General features: G+C 43.8%; 7 protein-coding genes across 24 annotated transcripts in view; 5 read left to right on the forward strand and 2 right to left on the reverse strand.

The window, feature by feature from the left end:
• LOC1278895 (uncharacterized) overlaps window positions 1-5,452 on the reverse strand; it is a 79,949-nt gene extending 74,497 nt beyond the window's left edge. For 6 of the 18 annotated variants that reach the window (XM_061660079.1, XM_061660074.1, XM_061660075.1 and 3 more), the window contains exon 1: window positions 5,112-5,388. The gene's annotated coding sequence lies outside the window, so the exon portion shown is untranslated. Of the gene's footprint in view, window positions 1-3,669; window positions 3,797-4,228 lie in introns of those variants that run through there. The other 12 variants (XM_061660078.1, XM_061660072.1, XM_061660076.1 and 9 more) reach the window with 7 other exon arrangements.
• Window positions 5,453-6,144: 692 nt separating this feature from the next.
• Window positions 6,145-7,436, reverse strand: LOC1278893 (PSME3-interacting protein). Its single transcript, XM_318539.4, has 4 exons — window positions 7,201-7,436; window positions 7,026-7,124; window positions 6,795-6,955; window positions 6,145-6,719 (listed from the first exon to the last, which is right to left on the reverse strand). Exons 1-4 carry the CDS (start codon window positions 7,295-7,297, stop codon window positions 6,309-6,311), a joined length of 768 nt encoding a protein of 255 aa, XP_318539.3. The 5' UTR covers window positions 7,298-7,436; the 3' UTR covers window positions 6,145-6,308.
• A 43-nt stretch (window positions 7,437-7,479) lies between these two features.
• On the forward strand, window positions 7,480-9,463 carry LOC1278892 (probable glucosamine 6-phosphate N-acetyltransferase). The gene is made up of 4 exons (XM_318538.5): window positions 7,480-7,999; window positions 8,239-8,449; window positions 8,564-8,753; window positions 8,825-9,463. Exons 1-4 carry the CDS (start codon window positions 7,979-7,981, stop codon window positions 9,042-9,044), a joined length of 642 nt encoding a protein of 213 aa, XP_318538.4. The 5' UTR covers window positions 7,480-7,978; the 3' UTR covers window positions 9,045-9,463.
• A 1,226-nt stretch (window positions 9,464-10,689) lies between these two features.
• LOC1278891 (tubulin-specific chaperone E) lies at window positions 10,690-13,338 on the forward strand. Its single transcript, XM_318537.4, has 5 exons — window positions 10,690-11,102; window positions 11,210-11,310; window positions 11,491-11,865; window positions 11,933-12,642; window positions 12,733-13,338. Exons 1-5 carry the CDS (start codon window positions 11,022-11,024, stop codon window positions 13,026-13,028), a joined length of 1,563 nt encoding a protein of 520 aa, XP_318537.3. The 5' UTR covers window positions 10,690-11,021; the 3' UTR covers window positions 13,029-13,338.
• A 713-nt stretch (window positions 13,339-14,051) lies between these two features.
• Window positions 14,052-16,687, forward strand: LOC5668054 (paramyosin). Its single transcript, XM_001689079.2, has one exon. It carries the CDS (start codon window positions 14,412-14,414, stop codon window positions 16,356-16,358), a length of 1,947 nt encoding a protein of 648 aa, XP_001689131.2. The 5' UTR covers window positions 14,052-14,411; the 3' UTR covers window positions 16,359-16,687.
• A 1,612-nt stretch (window positions 16,688-18,299) lies between these two features.
• LOC133393388 (uncharacterized) lies at window positions 18,300-19,261 on the forward strand. Its single transcript, XM_061658201.1, has 2 exons — window positions 18,300-18,864; window positions 18,942-19,261. The coding sequence occupies exons 1-2, from the start codon at window positions 18,791-18,793 to the stop codon at window positions 19,195-19,197; spliced, it is 330 nt and encodes a 109-aa protein (XP_061514185.1). The 5' UTR covers window positions 18,300-18,790; the 3' UTR covers window positions 19,198-19,261.
• Window positions 19,262-20,459: 1,198 nt separating this feature from the next.
• On the forward strand, window positions 20,460-21,428 carry LOC133393573 (ryncolin-2-like). Its single transcript, XM_061659077.1, has 2 exons — window positions 20,460-20,518; window positions 20,591-21,428. The coding sequence occupies exon 2, from the start codon at window positions 20,597-20,599 to the stop codon at window positions 21,410-21,412; it is 816 nt and encodes a 271-aa protein (XP_061515061.1). The 5' UTR covers window positions 20,460-20,518; window positions 20,591-20,596; the 3' UTR covers window positions 21,413-21,428.
• The last annotated feature ends 879 nt before the right edge of the window (window positions 21,429-22,307 follow it).

The following is a 22,307-nucleotide window of genomic DNA, read 5'->3' on the forward strand; positions in this document are numbered from 1 at the left end:
TCAAGTGTAATACGGTCGAAGCAGTGAGATCGAATCCTGGTGTGTGTCTGTGAGTGAGTAGCGGCACCAATTCTAAATGAAAAACTTTTACAGAACACATGAGAGGCTTACCATCATTGAACAATGCAAATAGAGCCATTTGGTGCAATAGGTATAACAAAGATTTTAGATATTTGTCTTTCTTCAACAAAATTAACTATTTCTAAAATACATTTTTATGATTTCAACAACTCTGCCAAATGACAGTGAAATAAAAATACATTTATGTAGATCCTTCCGGACCCTTTTTTCGATTTATTTAAAGCTTATGAGACATATTAAATCTTCGCAATTGGTTACATCCAAACACTCACACATAACATAACAGCTCAAGGCTGGTGTAATGAAGTGTCTGTAATCTGCTGTAAAGCAGACATTTTCTATCGGTCTATTCTTTCTATCTGTTTGTTCCCGCTCGTTTTTACTGTAAAACCGTAATCTTTCTCGCACAAAATATGTTCAACCATTTAGCCCACATATGCATATTTTAAGACAGTTGCTTAGGGCACAGTTTCCTTTTCCACATCCCAACCGCCACCCGCTGCGGGGGCAAGGGATCGTGTTCTGGGTGGCACGGCATGGCTGCAGCATATGTATCTCGAGGCTTTTTTCCCCTGGGGTCCCGGGGTGCTAAATTCGTATCCAATTTGCATACACGATCTTTGTCGTGCTAGGGCCGGAAGGAACGCACACAGTGGTGTGTGTGTATGTGTGTGGCATTTCTTTCCAGTGTGTCGTGTTTGCTGTGCGTGCTGTGCAGTCATAGTGTGAGGAGAAACATTATTTTAAAGGCTACACAAACGATCGTTCGCAAACAACTACAAAAAATATTTAAAAAAAAAAACACGAGAAGCTACTATTTTGCTTTCCACGTCAAGGACAAGTCTCACAAACGATTGAGATTCAATTAGAAAGATTAAAAATCGTGCGAAAAAATGCACAAACAGCACAACAAAACGGCTACCATATGCACCACACTCACACACACATACAGACAAGCAGACGGTGCATAACAAAGTCCACCAGTTCGGTCCAGCAGTCGCTTTATAGCCCTTTTTGTGCTTGCTTGCTGGTGTGCGCCACGAGGAAGGAAGGGCTCAAAGCCGCAGAATAGAACGGCGCGCTAGATTGTGCAGCAACCGTGCTACACACACAGCCAAACATGGGCCTTTACGCAAAACAAACACAACGACACAAAACCATGGAGAGGAACAGGGAAACATGGACATGATCGGCGGGTTGTTTTAAATGTAATAAAAAAGAAGAATTAACCGTAGTAGCATAAAATACCAAATACGATCGGCAAATCAGACAAAGAGAAGCAATAAATGAGTGGTTTTTTATGTGTTAATAGTTTGGTCTTTTTTTCAATGCATGGTGGAAGCTGTAAATATTAGGTCATATAAAAAGAAAAAAAGCACACCACCAAGCACCACGCGAGATAATGCCGAGCGCGTTTGAGGGCTGATAAAACGCACAAAGTGAATCATTCCCCATGCATCGGTTGCTTCTGTTTGTTTGCATTATGTTCTGCATTATGTCTGTTTTGAATTATGTTCTGTTCGAAGTTTTGTGAATTGTTATAATGTGTTTATATTGATCTCTTTTTATAATTATGGTTATGTTTTCCATTTAAGTAAATTCATGTTGCCACAGTAGAATAATTTAAAAACAGTCGTGCAATAATTAGAAATAATCAATTTGTTATGTATCTTCATAATTCGATTCTTCGCTAAATTCAAATTTTTGTAACAATTTTTTCATTGTAGATTTTCAAAGGTTTTGATTCGTCCAATTGAAGGAAAAAAACAGATTTAAATATGCTTTAATTTATCAGTCGTCTCAAAGAATACAAGTTTAAAAAAGTAGCTAAAAATATTAAAATTGCTGTAATATTAATTCATATGAATGTTGCACTCTTCTCAATGTCCCAAAGATAAAATCTTACTGAAATTACCGAAATGTTGCAGAACAAAAAATTAAAAGTAAACAAATCTTAATTTAAATACGTAAATCAGATTAGTCAAAAACAAACAAAAACCTATGATCAAACGAAGACCAATCGATGCTAGGCGACAATAATACGTAATTTGATGGCAGTAAGTCAAACCACCAGTCAACCCAAGTATAGTAAGTAATTGAACTTAAACTTAACAAATTAACCGATCGTGATTTAACGTTAACGTGATTTTAATCGATCAAACATTGAACTGAAAAACCTTTTGCGTCGAACGAGTGTTTCGCTATTGGTTGGCAGGAAGTTTGTCTTTCCACCGATCCGCGCGCAAGTACGATGATCTAAACATTTCTGAAACATAAACCAGCAGCCACAGCCAGGCCAGGCCAGCCAGCATTACGCGCTGGTTGGAATCTTAAACACATCACGCAGATGGAAGCAGCAGCAACAAAAAAAAACATACAATCATCACACATCAATGAGAACATCGTGTGACCGTGTGCTAGTGTGTAATTGTGTGGGTGAGTTCACTACACTAAGCTCGACACACACACACATTGCCCTTCCTGAAGCTGGAAAGATGTGGTGGTGAGCGGTGGTGGTAGTAGTAAAAAACCACTCCATCCACTTTCGCAAGCGGGGATTAGTGTATAAACCCCTCTAACAAGCATCATAAACGCAGTTTGATCGATTCATGATCGAAATCGGTTGCCAAAATGTCAAACACCCCTACGGTGTAGATCGGAACGGGAAAGGGGACACGGTTTCTCCAATTCCAACTGTCTCCATGTATTGCGTACACGGGCGTTTGCGTGTGTGTTGGTAGCTCCACACAAGGGCGGCCTGCTGACGATGATGATGATGATGATGATGGTCAACAGTACTCGACAGAACGCGCGCACACACCACCAAACCGCGTTGGTGGCGTTGGAGAGGAAATGTGTGAGAGAGTGAGAGAGATGCTAAACCGTGTAGTATAAGCTAAAACAGAGCAACAAATACCAGCAGCAGCATTCCCACACGTCTTGTCCCACACACTCAAGGAAACAAACAACCACACACACACCACAGCGATGCGCACATGAAACTCCACAATAGATGGCGGCTAATACACTGCACGCATACAGACACTATGCACACAACGCAGCAACGCAACGTTTCCATCGTCATGGGACATCACACGCTCGCTCTCTTTCTCGCTAGGGTGCTTGCGCTCACTGTCTCGCTCACGCTCCCACACAAGGCGACGAAATCCAAGCTGCTGCTGCTGCTGCTGCTACTGCTGCTTTCTACGCTACCGATCACGGGGAGACATTTTGATTGCAGTGTTTTTTTTTTTTTGTAAAACCCTGTCTCTCCTTTTATCTCTCACTAACCACTAGAAGACACGCGTTTCGTGTCACAAAAGGTTTTTTTTATATTTCAAGCTCAGAATCCAACTCCGTTCAAGCAAACCCAATGCTCCAATGAAGCTACTAACACACACACACACACACAGTCTCACATTCACACACCTACGAAAGGGCACACAGAGGCACGTGAGAACGGATTTCACCTTTCGTCGCCCGTGCGAAGTGTCCTGCAACTACTTTCTTGTTCTTTAACACACCCCTCTTTCCCCCTACCACATCCCACAAACTACCCCACCCTTCTTTTTCCCCTGCCAGCCTTACCCTACCACCCAAAAAATCGCAAAAACGGGGCTTATTAAATTGTGTAAAACTCAGCCAAGCTCTTCTCATCCTATCACACACGCTCCATGTTTTCTCACGCACTGCTGCTCCAGCCAACCGTGTGTGAGAAGAAGCGCGATCCTCACGCCGTTCTACTCACGCCTCACTTGGGCCGATGAGCGAGAGACGATCGCCACCGCCACACACACCCACCACCAGCTCTCTTCCACAAACCTTTCCCTGGGAGATGGTGAAGAAGATCGCGCAATTATGATCGAACGGAGATTGGCCTCTGAACTTTTGCGTTTAAAATTGCTTCCATCAAGGTAGAGAGAGAGAGAGAGAGAGAGAGAGAGAGAGAGAGAGAGAGAGAGAGAGAGAGAGAGAGAGAGAGAGAGAGAGAGAGAGAGAGAGAGAGATGGGAAGCAATGGAAGCAAACAAAATACGCAAGTAGGGAAAAGAGGTTTGTATCAACATTTTCACTCGTTACTCTTTAAATCCTAGAAGGAAAGTTAATAGGAGGGGGAAATAAATAAATTTTAAAAAAACTTTCTTCACCGTCTCCAACTGGCACACACACATACATCAACGCACAAAGAATGGAGCCACCACTACACCACCACCACACACCATCCATCAGCACAGTACCAGCAACTTGAGAGCACTTTCGTAAACACCTTTTTTTTATTTGCTATTTAATTAATTAACCTTTTTTTTATTTTGTCAAATTAGTCAAATAGATGGAATTTTAATTCACTATTTTTAAGCTGGATGCACTTTTCGCAAACAACTCTCTCTCTCTCTCTCACTCCTCGCTCTCTCCAGCCAGCAGTAGCAGACAGACACACAGGGCAGGCACAGACAGCATCGACCGACACACACACACATACTACGGATTGCTTGGATTGGGTTGGTAGGCGTTGCCTTCTTACAGTCGCCGCCGGAATTCACGGTTTTCACGACGAATTGCAGTACGCACACCACGATACAAACACGACGTTTGCTGCTTCCTGCGGGCCTGCCCCGCCGAAACACGCACACACAGCACGGATGAATGAAAAGGGGTAAACGAAGGGAGCAGGAGGGGGTGAAGAACATGCTACGCTACCACGTTCATCATTCATTTGGGGCATACAATACAACACACAAATAAAAAATAAAACACCGCGTACGGAGAAACTATAAACACACACCTACACACACACACACAGTTACAGACTTGTGGGACTTTTGGGGGAAAACCGTTTTTCCAGCTTCTCGTTCACCTTCCCGTTTTTTCACCCCGCAAGCAACTTTGTGGACACAGCTAACACACCAACAAATCGTTTCACACGCACGCAACACACGCACACGCCCAACCACGGGGCCACGGAGAACGGAAACGGGATGATGTCAATATTATAAAAGAAACCTTTATACCTTCGCCTCTATCTTTACTCACACAGAAACACATACACATACACACACACACGATTGGGGGATATGTGTAAACCAACGAGCACAACGGCAGCAGGCACGCACGCACGCACAAATTGTGTGTATTGGGTGAACAATAGGGGAACAAACAACTGAAACTTGGCGGCAGGGCTGGTGCACGCACGGCTGCGATGCATTCGATCGCAACTCGCTTCGCTCACTGTGTCTGCTTGGTTGTCTCTATGTGTGTACCGTAGAAGATGTGCGTGAAGCAACCCACTAGCAGCGACAGTGTATACACGTCCTACCCGCTCGCGTGGTGCAGGGAAAATAACGGCGAGAAAAAGACAGCACCAGCGCCGGGCCCGATTCCGTCGTGCGCTCCCCGCGTGCTTCTTCTTCTTCTTGTTGGGTTTGCTTTTGCACAAGTCGCTTGCTATGCTACACAGCGAGTGAGAGCGAGAAAAAGAGTGTGAGAGAGAATCTGATCTGATGGGCAGATGTCGTTGGGTTGGTGTTGGTGAACGCCGTCCGATGCCACGATTGGACAGGTTTCGTTAAATACCCAAGCAACGGAATTGCTACACTTGACGAAGATTTACTTTTCAAAGCGAAGATTGTTGAATTCTGTACCGCGGAGGGTCGTAAAAATAAATTTAAGTTTTGGCTTTTTTCTATTGCCAAACTGGTGGAATAAATAACAAACTTGGACAATAATTTATGAAAATAAAATGTAATCTTTTAAATAAACTTTTAAATTTGACAGATCTTTGAACAAATTGTACTAATTTGACACATCAATTGTCAAATGTCAAATAATTTCCCTTTTGATCGAATGTTAAAAACCATTTCAAAAGGTTTAAAAGGTTTGAATTCAGTCAGAATCAAATCAAATAATTAAATAAGTGACTAGAACCACCTCCAACTTGCAAAATTAAACAAACATTAGTGATATTTACACTGGAAATCACGAGATTCTACTTACGCAGTATTTTGCGGCCGTTTTCAGTCCCCATTAACCTTGGCGACCAACTGTGCATGGAAGTTACAACACAAACTGACGATACAATTGAACATTTATTGTTTAATCAACTGGAACCCGCGTGCTCGAAAAGGGATCTTTTAATAGGATAAGAACCTCACAATAATCCTTCCGCAAGCGCAACACAAAACAAAACCCCCAGGATTTTTTTTTAAATTTCAAGCTTCCCTCCCCTTACAATCATTTCCCATCGCAAGTCTTGCGGGTAATCTTTCGCCCTATCCAATCGTACTCCTGGCTGTTGTCTAGCTCGGAATCCTCCGAACTGTTGTCCGAGTCGGAATCATCCTCATCGTACGAGCCCATGCCCGGCAGTATCCCTATAACCCGCATGGCCAGGTTCGGGCCCTTCTTTGCAATGCTCGTTGTGCTGGTTTGGCTGGACGTTTCCTTTTCTTCAGGTGCTCCCACACCGTTGGTTGTGGCCGGTGCCGGTGCTGGCAGCTTCTCGGCCGGCTCTTCCTTCGGTTCGTTGTCCGGTTCCGCCTTTCGCTTGCGCACCACGCCGGCTAGAATTTGCTTCTGGCTGAGCCGTGTGCTGCTGATCGGTGCTTTGGCGGGTTTCGGTTTCGACACTTGCTGCTGTATTTGCTGAAAATTGAGCGCGAATCTTATGTTACACTCGAAACTCGGAAATTAAATTATAGCATCGATGCTTTGCTTTACCTCGTCTAACCGTTTCTCCTGCAGCGTGGCAACCTTGGCCCGAAACTCGTTCAGCTCTTTCTGTTCCTCCAGGTGGGCCTGCCGTTCCGCTTGCATTCGATTTTTGTCCACCAAATCTAGAAACTCCACCTCATCGTCGTCCAACCCTTTGATCATGTTCTCTGCACAAGGAAAAAAAATGAATATTCATTCAAATTGCAGCCCCAATCTCCAATGCCAAACGTGACTTACTGAGTTTGTGCGCTTCCTCGAACTCGCTGTCTTTCTTTTGTTTCTGCTCCTGCAGCCTTTCGTACAGTGACCGCGGGTCATACTCATCCTCGGGAGCCTCTGCCGAATTTGGGGGGAATGGTGCCAAATGAAAATGTAATCCGAAAAATCATCCACCACCAACCACAACACATACCTTCGGGCTGATCGGCTGTCCTAACCTTTTCCCATTCCTCTTGCCGTTTGCGACGTGCTTCGGCCAGCTCCGTCTCGGTCACGAATCCACTCGCCATGGTAGAATGCAGGGCAGAAGAAAGGTTTTAGGCGAAAAAAACGGTGGAATAAAGCAGCACTAAATCCGGAGCAGCAGAGGGAAAGATGGACAGCAATCGATCGATTTGTTTATGTTTATCCCCAAGCAGCGGATGACGGGACCCGGATTGACAGGCAAAAACGTCATATGAAGCGTTCCGTCAAACGTCACCAAATCTGCTACTTGGGGCGTAAATGTAAACAAACTGAATAAGTTGCTTATCTTTCTACTGCAAGTTCCAGCTTCTGCGGTGAAAATGTATTTTTTATGAGGGGAAATGTTATCTTTCATCAATCGGAAAGATTCCTATTGTTACATTCAACACAACATCAGAAAACCATCCACGTTTAAACGAACGGTTACGTGGTTGACAAGCCGAGAACGGCATTCCATACCTGTCAGTCAGTGTCGGCTTCAGCCAAAGAGAAAGTTGTTTTGCAAGCCCAGTGCTAGCAAGCCGATTGGCCATTCTCCGCCCAAGTCGCGCTCACAGCACAGCCCATTCCACGCTGGCAACATATTAAGGCGGAAGTATCTGTGGCCGTAGAAAAACGGGCACCATTGTGTTGCCATCAAACAAACCATGCTCTTCAAGTGAACGTGAACAACGTGGTTTGCCAGACATTTGCGCTTCGTAGTTTGAACCACTTTCTGCTCTGCGATGGGTGGTCCGGTGGGTGAGGTGAGTGTAGCCCAGCAGTACGTGGCACCAATTGAAACCAAACATTAGCGAAAGTCACCAGCAACGTGATCCGGTCAAGGTCAAGCGAATAACTTCCCGGTTCACTGGCCATCATGTTGTGACTGGGTGCTCTTACTGTTATCTAAACAATGCCAGTTATCTCTAAACAATGCGTCTCATACGTATTTATGTGTCTGTGTGTGTGTCTGTTTTCTCTCTTACCCTTCCCTTTTTTTTAGGAGGAACTGTCCTTGTACGATCCGGCACTGCTGCTCAGCCTAAACTTCTTCGATTCGCCCGCTAACTTTAACCCGCGCATTTCGGCGGCCGCACCGGGCGAAGTTTGGCTGAAGGTGCGACCCCTGCAAACTGGCGATTTCCATCGCGGCTTCCTGCAAATTCTGTCCCAGTTGACGAAAGTGGGCGATGTTTCGCTTACACAATTTCTCAGTAAGTGAAAGGGGGAACAGCAGCAGCAGCAGCAGCAGCAACTGTTGTTTCGTGATCATGACATTAAACTGTTTTGCTTCCTTCCTTCCTTTCTCCTTTTTTTTTTTTGCACAGATCGCTTTGCACAAATGCGTGCCAGCGGCGACTACTACGTAACGGTGATTGTCGACACGCGGTACGACAAAATCATCGGCAGTGCGACGCTGGTGCTGGAGCGGAAGTTTATACATGGCTGTGCGACCCGGGGCCGGCTCGAGGATGTCGTTGTGGACGATACGTACCGTGGCAAGCAGCTGGGGAAATTGTAATTGCGCTTATACAGATGATTAATGTGCTAAGATTAATGTGTGTCTGCTTTCCACTTCAAATCCACAGAATTGTGGTCACGGTCAGCCTGCTGGCCAAGGAGCTCGGTTGCTACAAGATGTCGCTGGACTGCAAGGACAAGCTCATACCTTTCTACAAATCGATCGGCTACACGCTGGAACCGGGCAATGCCAACACGATGAACATCCGGTACGAGGCGACCACGCGAAGCATCGGGCGCAATGCAGCGGCCGCGGGCAACCAGCCCGAAGACACGGAACCATCCTGACAATTAGCCGCCAGTGCTGCTACCCCAAGTAAATCCAAGCTCTAGATTGCACCTGGTCGCGCTTTAGTTAAACATGGTTGTGTGTTTGCTTTGTCTGCACGTTGCCCGGTAGGGTGTGACATGTTTTGCTTTTGTACTTGCAATTGGATTTACTTTCGTACGGAGGGGAAGCTTATCGCTTGCTTGCTTGCTTGGTTTAGCGCAAGGTTTTGTTACATTCTTTAAAAAAGTATTTTAAAGAAACGTTATTAAAACGCTTTGCGCTGAGCAGCAAGTGCCCCTCGTAGCAGCATCTGGTACGTAACACGGATTTGTTTTTTTAAATTTTTTTTATCGTCTCATTTTATGTATTCTTTTCGGTGCTTGGGTTTCTGGGTAGTCAAATAAAAAAAGCTTTAAAAGCTGATTTACACTTATAATTATGTTAGCCTTTACATTGAAGGGAAATGTGTCCAATTTGTCGGTTGTTTGGCTCTCTGAAACTGAAATCATAGCAGTCGTGGAATTGATTCTGAACCCATATCGATCCACGAACCATTTACGTACCTACAACCGGTCCTTGGATCGATCACGGGCCTTAACCGGTCGTAGAACAGGTCATTGGAACTGATATTGAACCTATATCTGCCCTCGAATCAATCTCGAACCCTTCTTCTATTTGGCGTAGCGTCCTACGCGGATATGCCGGCCTGTACAGGCTTTTGAGACTTCAATTCATTACCACGCAGAGTCGGATAGTCAATCTTTGCTACGGGGGACGATCCATTTGAGGCATGAACCCATGGCGGGCTTGTTATTGAGTCGTTCGAGTTGACCGCCCCTCGTCACCAGACCTCGGATTGTTCCATACATGAACCGCGATTATCTCGCCTATCTGTCAGATTTTATAACATAATTGACAGCTCAAGTCATACGCGATTTTCGCGGTACCGCGATGATCTCGGTTCGTCTATTTCCAGCCTTAACAAACCCATACCGGTACTGGAACTGATCTGGCTATTCATACATGTCCTGGAACGGATACTGAACTCACATCTGTTTTGGAACCAATCACGTACCCATACCGTCCTTGGAACTGATACTGAATCCACGTCGGTACTGTAATAGTCCTCAATTTTATTCCTTCTTGAAATTGTTTATGGACCTAAATTGTGTATGGTTCCTACTCCGGCTCCAAGCGTGAATCTGTTTCGGTCCTGGTATCGGTCCTGGAATCCTGTACCGATCCATGTACTGATTTCATGGATTCTTCTTAGAGGAACCATATGGAATTATTATTGTGGAAAATGCATTAACGTTAGAATTGGTCAGGAATAAGCTCGTCAGATAATTAACCAAAGATGTTATTTTTTAAAGACTTTTTTAAATCGAATTGAACTGTTATACGAGTTATACAGAATAGAGAAAGAATTTTCATAACAGGCACAATTGTATTAGAACAAATAAACATATACATAGGCGATTTAAAAATATTTATTTTACCTTTTTTGCCTGTAAAAGTATGTAAAAAGAAAGAAAACAAACTCGTTTTTAAATCGATTTACTTTTGCAACCTTTCACAAACTGTCCGAAACACACTGCGCTATCAAAACAGTAGCAAATTTGTTACTTGGGCCGTAGTTGCACAATGTCAACTTGACAGCACGCATCCTATCTCGCTCTATCAACCGTATAGCATATCGTTCTGCTCGCTCTGATATACGGGCCAGTTCGCCTTGACTGCAACGAAAACAATTCCTCGCGCCCGCATCTTACCCCTTCCCCTTACTCGTCTCTTCCATCATTCAACACAGCCATCCATTCCGTCATTGTGTTGATTGCTCCACTCACAACAGAGTAAAAGTCATCATCGCGCCGTGGTGCAGCGGAGCAAACGATAGATTTGGTGTGTTTCCCCCAGCAAGTGCACCAGCAAATTTCCTCCGTGCACTGGTCGCACGGCTCTGTGAAGTACAAATTCAGGTTGTCCCGCCCGCCATGATACTGCAGAATCATCTCGAGCACGGCGTGCGCGTTAAAGTGGGCCAGCACTTCGGAACGGTTCGATACGTGGGCGAGGTAAGCAACAATCCATCCCCCCTGTGCAGTGTGTGAAGCAACACTCGGAAAGTTTGCAGATGTGAACAAGTTTCCGTTTTTCTCGGTCCATTTTCACCCCAACACAGGTGCCAAACACGGAAGGCGAATGGATTGGCATCGAATGGGACGATCCGGAGCGGGGTAAACACTCGGGCTCGGTCAACGGGGTGCAGTACTTCCAGACGAGGTAGCGTATGGGGCGACGGTGGTGGTGACTCATCGACGTCACCATACTGTAGCCATCGACCCGTAACCATTGGTGACGGGTTGATCAAGCGTAAACATTTGCGACGGTGAACTTGATACAGCGTTTGTTTTTCTCATCCATCTCCCTTATATGGCTCTGGGGTTTTTTTTTAATGGTCAGATCTCCCAAGGCAGGCTCGATGATCCGCAGCGAGAAGCTCGCCAAATTCCAAACGCTCGAGCAAGCCATCACGGAGAAGTACATCAGCACGGAGGACACGCTGCGGCTCGACTCGGAGATGATCCGGGCGGTGCAGAAGCAACTCCATGCACCGTTGTTCGAGATCGTCGGCATGGAGAAGGTGGGCGGTAAGCAGAGCAATCTGCAGCAGCTGGTTGACGTCTCGGTGCGCTACTGTCCGGTGAATGCGGCCGGCGATCTGAGCAGCTTCGTCAACCTGCAGATGCTGGACGTGTCGTCGACGCTCCTGTGGAACTGGACCGTCGTGGCGAGCATTGCCGAGCAGATACCGACCCTGCAGGAACTAAATCTATCGTGAGTGAAGGAAGCCTTAGCCGTGTAGTGCAATATTAACGAAATTTCGATTGCGATCTGCCCGCAGGAACAACCGGTTTGTCGATCCGTACGAGGAGCAGATCAGCATGTTGGCGCAGAAGTTTCAAAACATTCGCAAAATCATTCTCCGCAGCTGTGCGCTTGGATCGTGGAGTGAGGTCGTCCGGCTGGCCCGCATGTGGCCCGCGATCGAGTACCTTTCGCTCGAGCAGAACGAGATCGGGTACGTCGAGGACGAGGCACCGTACATCGTAGCGCTCAGCCGGCTGAAGCATCTGGACCTGCAGAACAACTCGCTGCGTGATGTCGAGTCGGTACGCAATTTGGGCAAACTGCCCGCCCTCGAGGAGCTGCTGCTGAACGGGAACGGTATCCGGGAGGTGCGCTTCTCCGAGGACTGTCCGCACAACGAGAAAGTGGACCTATTCCGGCAGCTGCGCACGATCTATCTGCGGGAAAATCCGCTCCAAGACCAGTGCAACACGTTCAACGAGCTCGATAAGCTGGCCCGCCTCGAGCACGTCACGCTCGATCCCGATCCGTCCGTCAGCTACGAGGAGACTGTGGCCCGCATCGTCGGCTCAATCGCTGGGCTGCGCATGTTCAACCGGTCCACGATCAGCGAAAAGCTGCGCCGCGACTCCGAGTGCGACATGTGGAAGCTGTACGCGAACCAGTGGGCGGAGGTGCGCAACGATGCGCAGCGGCTGAAGGCGTTCTTCAAATCGCACCGCATGTATCCGCGCGTGATGGAGCGTAAGTGATTTTGGATGTTCCTTTCCTTTTTTTATCAACAACCACCGGAAACAATCGATTCACCATTTTTGTTGTTGTTTTACTTTTCAGGGCTGGGCAGTCCGGAGCAGTTTCTACCCGACACGCGCAAGGTCACGAACATAATCCATCTGCAGCTGCTGAACGAAACGACGGCCGAGCGACGGGACAAGAAGGTGCCGAAGCGCATCAACCTGCACACGCTGCAGAATCTGATCGTGAAGCTGTTCGGGCTGCCGGACAGTACATCCTCGCTGCGGCTGTACCTGCTCGACCGGAAGCGGAAGGTGCGCATACCGCTCGAAAACCATGGCAAAAGTTTGGACTTTTACTCGGTGGAGGACAACGATACGATTGTGTTTGAGTAGGTCGTCGAATCTGTGTTGTTCTCTCGTGGCGTCGCTGACGCTGCAAACACTCCTTTCTGATAGTCTGTTTTTGATGTACCGTCTTTTTTACACATATATGTTATTTTTGCTCGTCACGTTTAAATGCTGTTAAACACACTCACTCACCCAAATTGCGTCCTGCGATCGTTTGGCAGGATGCGCTTACCGTTTTTAACGTAGAATGCAAACGGTTCTTCTATTCAAACAGCCCTTTTTTATTTAACTCTAATAAAAATGCGCGCACACACACAGCTGCTTATTCAGTGTGATGTGTAAGTTATGTTTAAAACAGGATAGATAGTACTTATTGTTACGAAACTGGACGAAAGAAACATTGTTTACTGCTTAGTAAATTTGCGTAGCTTGCTATCTATCTATCTCTATCTCTATAAATCTATCTCAAATCCAAATGATGGTTTTTAATCATCATATTTTTGATTTTATGGACGCTTTACCATACAAATAATGAAGGAAGTCACTTGATGCTGCAAAAACTGCTCCAAAGGCAGTAACGAAAGATTATGGAATGGCAACAAATAACCTGATACGGTACAATTTTGTTACAAAAAAAGTTAAGGTTTAAAAGATCAATCTTAATCACTCAATCGTTTGTAAATCTGTTTGCGCCGGGAGGGAAATTCCTATTTCGTGGTAACGAGTTGTTTGATTGAATTAGTGATAAAGAAGAGCATATGCAATCACGGTTTAAAACCGTTTTATCACCAAAACACCAAATAGCTGCCTAGATCTTTTTCATTGATGAAGATTGATCAAACCGCTGGATGCGGCAAAGCACTAAAATTTCACTCGTAGCGAGATGATAATGTCTAAGGAGGTAGTTGAGCTTACTACACGGGGGGATTAATGATGTACAGCATCGCTACGGATGCTTTGCGGCTTTAAGAAATGTTGCATTCATGCAGAAATTTGTTTGTGTCGGGTGGAAAATCCACTTTATATTTTGACGAATCATTTTGACAGCAATAGAGTTATTCGTCAATAACGACGAATAGTGAGATCTTTGTGAGATTGCCTTTACTGTATGGACTTTTTTCAAAGAGATTTTGCAATGATTGTCGTATCTATATGAATCGAGCGGGATTCCTTTAGAGCTGTTGGCGAATCAGTATTTACGAACATTAATCATGATTTTGATGTAATCAGTAATAATTGCATCATGAAATACTTTAGCAACAATAATAATAATAAATCTGATAAGTTTTTCGTTCGTTGTTTTTTCTACAAGTTCTTCTACCCTAAGCTAGTTCAATATAAAAGCAAGGCTTAACTGGCTGTTTCCCAGTATCAATCTGATACTCTGAGTGAACTAGTTATCAACTTAGGTCTTGAGTTTTGTTCGAGATGATCGTGTGTACAACTTTGTTATACGTTGCTGTGCTATTGATATTCCATGTGGAAACTGATGCTCAAAACGTTACAGTACCTTCTCGAGATATAGTTGAACACCGGACGAAAGAAGTCTGGCTGCAACAACTACTGTTAAAAACTTACAAGATCAAACAGAAAAAGTCCTATATTACCGAGATCATTAACCAAATATTGCAGCAAATGAAACGCAATCAAGAGTCCATCGACAAGAAATTTACATACAAGGAGAGACTATCGAAGAGATTACAAATGACCATGAGCCTGCTGAGGGATATGATAGGCCAGAATCTTACCACTCTGGAAATTCAATCAAATCTCGCGAAAAAGAATGTTGAATCAATGATCGACAAGAAGGAGCATTCAGAAGGAATAACATCAACCATCATCCGTAGCATCAGTCATCAGAGTGAGACTTTGGCGCATGACCGTGCCACGCTGCAGAGTTATTCGTCTACCATCCTGAAGGAAAGACAGTCTCTTGATCACCAGCTATCACACCTGGAGGAGCAGTCAGAAGGGTCAATATCAAGTATCAGCGAAAGCATCAATCATCAGAGTAAATCTTTGGCTCATAACAGCGCCACGCTGCAGAGTCGTTCGTCTACCATCCTGAAGGAAAGACAGTCTCTCGATCACCAGCTATCACACCTGGAGGAGCAGTCAGAAAGATCAACATCAAGCATCAGTCATCAGAGTGAGACTTTGGCGCATGACCGTGCCACGCTGCAGAGTCATTCGTCTACCAACCTGAGGGAAAGACAGTCCCTCGATCACCAGCAATCACACTTGGAGGAGCAGTCAGAAGGGTCAACATCAAGTATCAGTCATCAGAGTGAGACTTTGGCGCATGACCGTGCCACGCTGCAGAGTAGTTCGTCTGCCATCCTGAACGAAAAACAGTCCCTCGATCACCATCAATCACACCTGGAGGAGCAGTCAGAAGGGTCAACATCAAGTATCAGCGAAAGCATCAATCATCAGAGTAAATCTTTGGCTCATAACAGCGCCACGCTGCAGAGTCGTTCGTCTACCATCCTGAAGGAAAGACAGTCTCTTGATCACCAGCTATCACACCTGGAGGAGCAGTCAGATAGATCAACATCAAGCATCAGTCATCAGAATGAGACTTTGGCGCATGACCATGCCACGCTACAGAGTCGTTCGTCTACCATCCTGAGGGAAAGACAGTCCCTCGATCACCAGCTATCACACCTGGAGGAGCAGTCAGAAGGGTCAACATCAAGTATCAGCGAAAGCATCAATCATCAGAGTAAATCTTTGGCTCATAACAGCGCCACGCTGCAGAGTCGTTCGTCTACCATCCTGAAGGAAAGACAGTCTCTCGATCACCAGCTATCACACTTGGAGGAGCAGTCAGAAAGATCAACATCAAGCATCAGTCATCAGAGTGAGATTTTGGCGCATGACCGTGCCACGGTGCAGAGTTATTCGTCTACCATCCTGAAGGAAAGACAGTCCCTCGATCACCAGCTATCACACCTGGAGGAGCAGTCAGAAGGGTCTACATCAAGTATCAGTCATCAGAGTGAGACTTTGGCGCATGACCGTGCCACGCTGCAGAGTCGTTCGTCTACCGTCTTGAAGGAAAAACAGTCTCTCGATCACCAGCTATCACACCTGGAGGAGCAGTCAGAAGGGTCAACATCAAGTATCAGCGAAAGCATCAATCATCAGAGAAAATCTTTCGCTCATAACAGCGCCACGCTGAAGAGTCGTTCGTCTACCATCCTGAAGGAAAGACAGTCTCTCGATCACCAGCTATCACACTTGGAGGAGCAGTCAGAAAGATCAACATCAAGCATCCGCCGACGAGTCAATCTGCAAAGTGAAACTATGACTCAGACACAGGAGAGTCAATCGTCTACCGTAATGAAGGAACGACCGTCCGTTTATCAGTAGCTATCACAGTTGAGAGAACTATCACAAGAGTCAACATCAAGCATCAGTCGAAGTATTTTCCGAAAGAATGAAACTATCGCTCAAAACCTTCCAACGCTACAGAGTCAATCAGTGTCAACCAGCTGAGTGAAATTTTGAATCAAACCCATACAGAGCTACAGGCACAAATGCTGCTATGATATGAAGTGAAGGCCGTTGCTAGCGTCACTTTCACGCATTCACCCAAAACAATTTCTATAGGTGTGGTCATGTATATCTTGCTCAAGAATGATTATTAGCATCCTGAAAATTGTTTACCAACAAAAGAAATAAAAGTCGATTAAAAGAGACTTAAGGGGTTGGAATGGTTGATTTTTCAGACAACGTTTACTATTATCACATGCATGGTAATTTGTTAGCGTTCTCACTGGTCACTACCGCAGTTGTCCATGCAACCACTTGATTAATTAAATTCAACCATTGTTTGAGGCAACGTTAGGGTAAATTCGTATTGAACAATCAAATTTCAAAAACAATCGAAGCCGAAGTAGAAGAAGAAGAAGAAGATGGTGATGATGAATAAGTAAGGCACAAACGTCCTTTTCGAGGTTGACACTTACACATTTGATTGCACATTAGTACTATTCAGTTGAATGCGACTTCTTGTAGAAGTGACAGCAATTCTCCAAGGTATACCTGTAAATAAAAATGTAATGTTAAATAAATGTTTATCTATTTATTTAATTATGTAAATTGTCCGCCTAAGGCTTAAAAATTTTTGGCTTAAAAAAACTAAACAGAGGAAGGAATGTCCGGGTTAACGAATTATGGAGTGGGACGGATGATAGTGTTGAGAATGAGGAGCGGAAACGGGTAGGTGGAATATGGTAGTCGAAGAGATCGGAGTGGTCATTTTGGCCGTAACGGGTTCGGCGAAATTCAATGTACAGGAGAGCTCTGGAGCGTAAGGGCCGAGACGGAACATAAAGCGGGGTATAAGCGACAAGAGTTAGGAGTTATCGCAAGGAGATCCAAATAATTCAACTTTAAAGGAAGTTGTTTCACGGCAAACGAACCAGCACGGGTAAGCCTGGTAATAGAGTCTTATTAACCTTTAACTCTACGACCGGATACTCGCTTATGATTTACATTTTCAAACTGATATAACTTTTTATTGAAAATGGTTGCTACCTTTTTTTTAACGTATCTTTAGGAAACAAAATGTTTATAAAGAGAACAAAATAAACACATTTTGTGAAAATTCCAAAATATTTTTTTTAATATTTTCTTTTTATACCCCTCATCTGGACGACCGGCATACCCCGAGTATCCCATACATTTTGTATGGGAAGTGATAGCTATTCATTTTAAAAGTTCAATAACTTTTAATGTAAAGAATATCAAATAAAAAAGATAATGGCATTACATTAATTTTTTGAAGAAATAGGAATTTGACGTATTTTTAGGAATTTGAAAGTGTCATTTACTCTTTTTAAAATATTTTGTAAAATATGGCAACAATTTTTTTCATGGGCAGCCTTCAATGCTGCACCATATTAAATGCATTAGTAATTATGCACTTCATACATGATTCTGATAATTTTGATTGAATATGGATAGAAAAGCAGAAATTCTTCTAACACAAAAAACAAATGTTTTCAAACGTATTTTTTATTATTAAATATATTTCATAAAATAAAACATGAAACGTATAAAACACTGCGTATATTATTTAATTATGCATTATTTTCTACTTTTTCCTCAAATGTGCTCTCTTCTTATCATTTTTAAATTATGAAAAAAATATCAACAGAGAAAGTATTGTATTGTTTATGTAATTCTTCTTCTTCTTCATCTTTTTTCTCAACAACCGTTGTCGGTCAAGGCCTGCCTGTTCCATTTATGGGGTTGGCTTTCAATGATTTTTGGATTAGCCCCCACAGCAGGGTAGTCAGTCCTACACACTTAAAAATATTTTACGACCTCGGTTAAAAAAAACTGCCGAAATTCGTCGGCTCTTTCGATTCTTGCTGATATGTCAGTTGAAAATTTCCCATTGCCGATAATCAGTACCATTTAAAACTGAAATATCAGTTAAACAAATATTTTAACCGAAACTCGGCAACACAACATGCCGATTACGTACGTTAACACTGCTGTCACCGAGGTCATCCGTCAAAATAACCGAAATTTCGGCTATGCTATTTGAGTTAGCCGAGGCTCGGTTTTCTATATGTCATTCATCATTTTGTCGATGCAGAAACCTTTCGGAGTGATTTTGTGTTATAAAATTAATAGTGTGAAAAATAAATGAAAATATGACACCCAGCGTGAAGAAACCGATCATCAGTAGCGTACGATCGGACACGGGTGGGCTACGAAGCTCTGTCAACGCACGTAGCCAGTGCACATAAGATCGTCGCTCGAAGCAGTCCTTGTCCAAGGATTACCGGATGCTAGTCCGATTGGACCAACCTTTGCCGGCCCGTTCGGACTTCCAGGTTTCATTTCCAGTTACCTTCACGAGGTAAATATCCAAATACTTGACCACGTGACTTCCAATCAGGGTTCACTCAGGCTTGTTTCACTCTGCCCGCTTTACAGAACCGTGTCTGTACCGGTGTCCGCTCTATGCCCGGCCCATCTTCCTGCACCCTTACTACATCCAAACGCTGTACACCATCTGGTGTTGTACCGGCGCCCGTCCCTGCGCTTCCCATCCCACCACAACTCTCACAATTGGGGGGGAGGTGACTTCCTGCCGTCCAACTACAGATACGATGGTGGCATCATGCTGCAGAAAATGTACATCGGCAATCAGCATGGGCTCTGGCTGTTATGGCTGTGGCTCAATAAATAATTGTGTTTGTTTTTATAACTCAAACTAACTTTTTACGCAAATAAAACCACTAAAATTAAAAAAAGATTGTTTTTATAATTAGCTGAAATCTCGGATTGCTCTAACCGAAAATCTCGGTTAAACGTAAACGTCAAAACAAAATGTCAATTGCATTTTTAACCGAGATTTCGGCAACAGAAATTTAACCGAGATCTTTGCCGAGATCTCGGTTGTGTAGATCTCGGCAAAAATTAACCGAGATTCGGCAAAATTTTTTAAGTGTGTACGTATGGCGGCACGGTCTATTTGGGGCTTGAACCCATGACGGGCATGTTGTTAAGTCGTACGAGTTGACGAATGTACCATGACCGGCTAGGTGTATGTAATGTAATTCTATATTTATGAAATTGTACATTCCAAGCATATATGTTGTATAGTATTGACTTTAAAACAATATAAGACAATAAAAAAATTAATATTTAATTAAAAATCACTTTAAATATGAATGGAAAAATGTACTTCCGATGTATTTTACAAAGAACACCAGAAAAAAACATCCATTCAACAAGCGGATTGTCAAACGAAAAAAAAAATATTTTAAATGGTAAACGAGAATTAAAAACATTCCCATTTCTTCACTTACGTAAATAAGACTAATGTACCTAACCTTTGTACCATTTTTGAAATTTCAACTTTCAATACAACAAAAGTTATTCAAGTTTTAGTTTAAAAACATAATAACTTCCCTTACAAAATGTATGGCATACATTTGTATGCCGGTCGTAGAGATGAAGGTGTAAATTTGGTCATAGAGACAACGGTTAAATGTTTGCCACCAGTCTTCCTGCTCGTTACTCTCGCAAGTAAGCACACTGAGCACTTACTGACGTGCAGTTAAGGTACAATTTTGTTACAAATGGAGTATGACTTTACGAGAGAATTTAATCAATCGCATAGTAGCTTGATTCGTGCGGGAATTTCCTATTTTTTGTTGACGTGTCGAGCGAAGTTGAGAGATAGTGCTATACACAAAGGCACAGAGATATGGGGCAAAGTTTCTTGTACAAGATGGGCGGTACCTTTATCATTTAATTCCTGCATCTGCATGCAACGAGCGGGAATTCCATTCCCGTTGTTGATGATTTAGTGTTGACGAATTTCAATCGCAATAGTGTTACGCTTGCAATGTTTAGCCCATCTGTTGCCTTAACTGATATTTGATGTAATCAGTGTTATATTTTACTAACTGCTGTTAGTAACTGCTAGTTATAAAACCGACTAGCTCTTCTGAGTGTTGTTTAAAATTGAAAAGTAATCTACTCTAGACTGGACCTCTATAAAAGTAAGCTGCATTAACCGTTGCTCAGTATGATTGGTAGGAACTAGTGACTGGAAACGTTGTTCTTTATTTTAGTTTACAATGAACGTGTGCGAAGCTTTATTATACATGGTGATTGTAATGATATGTACGCAAGGAATGGAGGTTGTTTGTTACGGAAAATCCGTTAGATATTCGTTTCTGCCAAGTGTTGAGTACCACCTAATAGTATCCAGGTTGGTCAATTTTTATAAAAGACTTGAGGCACTAGAGTCAAGAATGAAGAAAAGTATTGCGTTTGAGTCATGCAAGGAGATTCTATCGAAGCGATCGGGCAAATACCTAATAAAGCCTAACAAAAACGACGTACCTTTCCTGGGATATTGCCTACAGACTGCTTTCGGAGGAGGTTGGTTAGTGTTCCAGTATCGTTACGACGGATCGGTTGACTTTTACCGCAACTGGACCGAGTATCGGAACGGGTTCGGCAGCATGGATGGAGTGTTTTGGCTCGGCCTGGAGCAGTTACACCGTTTGACGTCAGCTCGAAAGCACGAGCTGTTGGTAGAGCTAAAAGACTTCGATGGAAACTACAAATACGCACGGTATGATGAGTTCGCGATTGGAAGTGAGGCTGAACATTATCCGTTGGTGAAGCTGGGATCGTACACGGGAACATCCGAAGACGCTTTTACTTTCCACAAGGACGATACGTTCTCCACGAAGGATCGGGACAATGATAGCTGGTTCGGTGGAAACTGTGCAACCATTTGGAAGGGAGCATGGTGGTACAACAAATGCGGTCATTCTAACCTTAACGGAGTTTATGTCAACAGTTGTAAGGAAGAATCAATGCATTGGTCCCTAAAACATTTTACAGGAATGGCGTACACAAGAATGATGATACGCGAAACTTAGCGGCCGGAACAATGTAGTTTGTATCAATAAATAAAATCGAAAAAAATCGATTCAATTAAACTACCATGGTGGGGGGTGGGGGGGGGGGGTGGGGGAGGATTGTTATACCCTCGCTTGATTCTGGTTTGCAAGTAGACACGATCTACACAGATTTCAAGGCCGCCTTTGATACCGTTCCCCACCACCTTCTCCTGTTAAAACTAAAAAAACTTGGTTTTTCTTATATGTTAATTGACTGGCTTTATTCTTTTTTAAATAGCAGGTCCATTCGTGTAAAAACCAACACTACTTTTTCTTCGTCCTTTTGTCCCTCCTCTGGAGTGCCACAGGGCTGCGTCTTGAGCCCTCTCTTATTCGTACTTTTTGTCAGTGATGTTCATGAAATTCTCCCGTCCGAAGGTCATTTACTGTATGCTGATGATTTAAAAATATATTTAACTATCAGAACGCACAGCGATTGCCTTCGGCTCCAGGAGTTTCTGAACTCATTCTCTTTATGGTGCTCCTACAACCAGCTAAGTCTTTGCCCTGAAAAATGCTCTGTAATATCCTTCTGTCATAACCGCAACCCTATTCATTACGAATATTCGCTCTCCAATTCTGTGCTGTCTCGAACCTCCCTTATACGTGATCTTGGCGTCCTTTGGAATGATAAATTTTCACTAAACGAACATTTAGAGTCGGTGGTCGCAAGTGCTTCTAGAACGCTGGGGCTTATATATAGACTCACCAAAGATTTTCGTGATCCACTTTGCCTCAAGTCATTCTATTGTTCTTTAGTTAGATTGGAACCATATTTTTTACATTGGAATACGCTTCAGTGGTCGTTGGTCCAGTCCGTTCTGGATGGATCTCAAGATTTGAAAAGGTTCAAAAGCGTTTCACTAGGTTCGCT

This window comes from Anopheles gambiae, chromosome 3 (genome assembly GCF_943734735.2).
Source record: "Anopheles gambiae chromosome 3, idAnoGambNW_F1_1, whole genome shotgun sequence".
Lineage (NCBI taxonomy): Eukaryota > Metazoa > Arthropoda > Insecta > Diptera > Culicidae > Anopheles > Anopheles gambiae.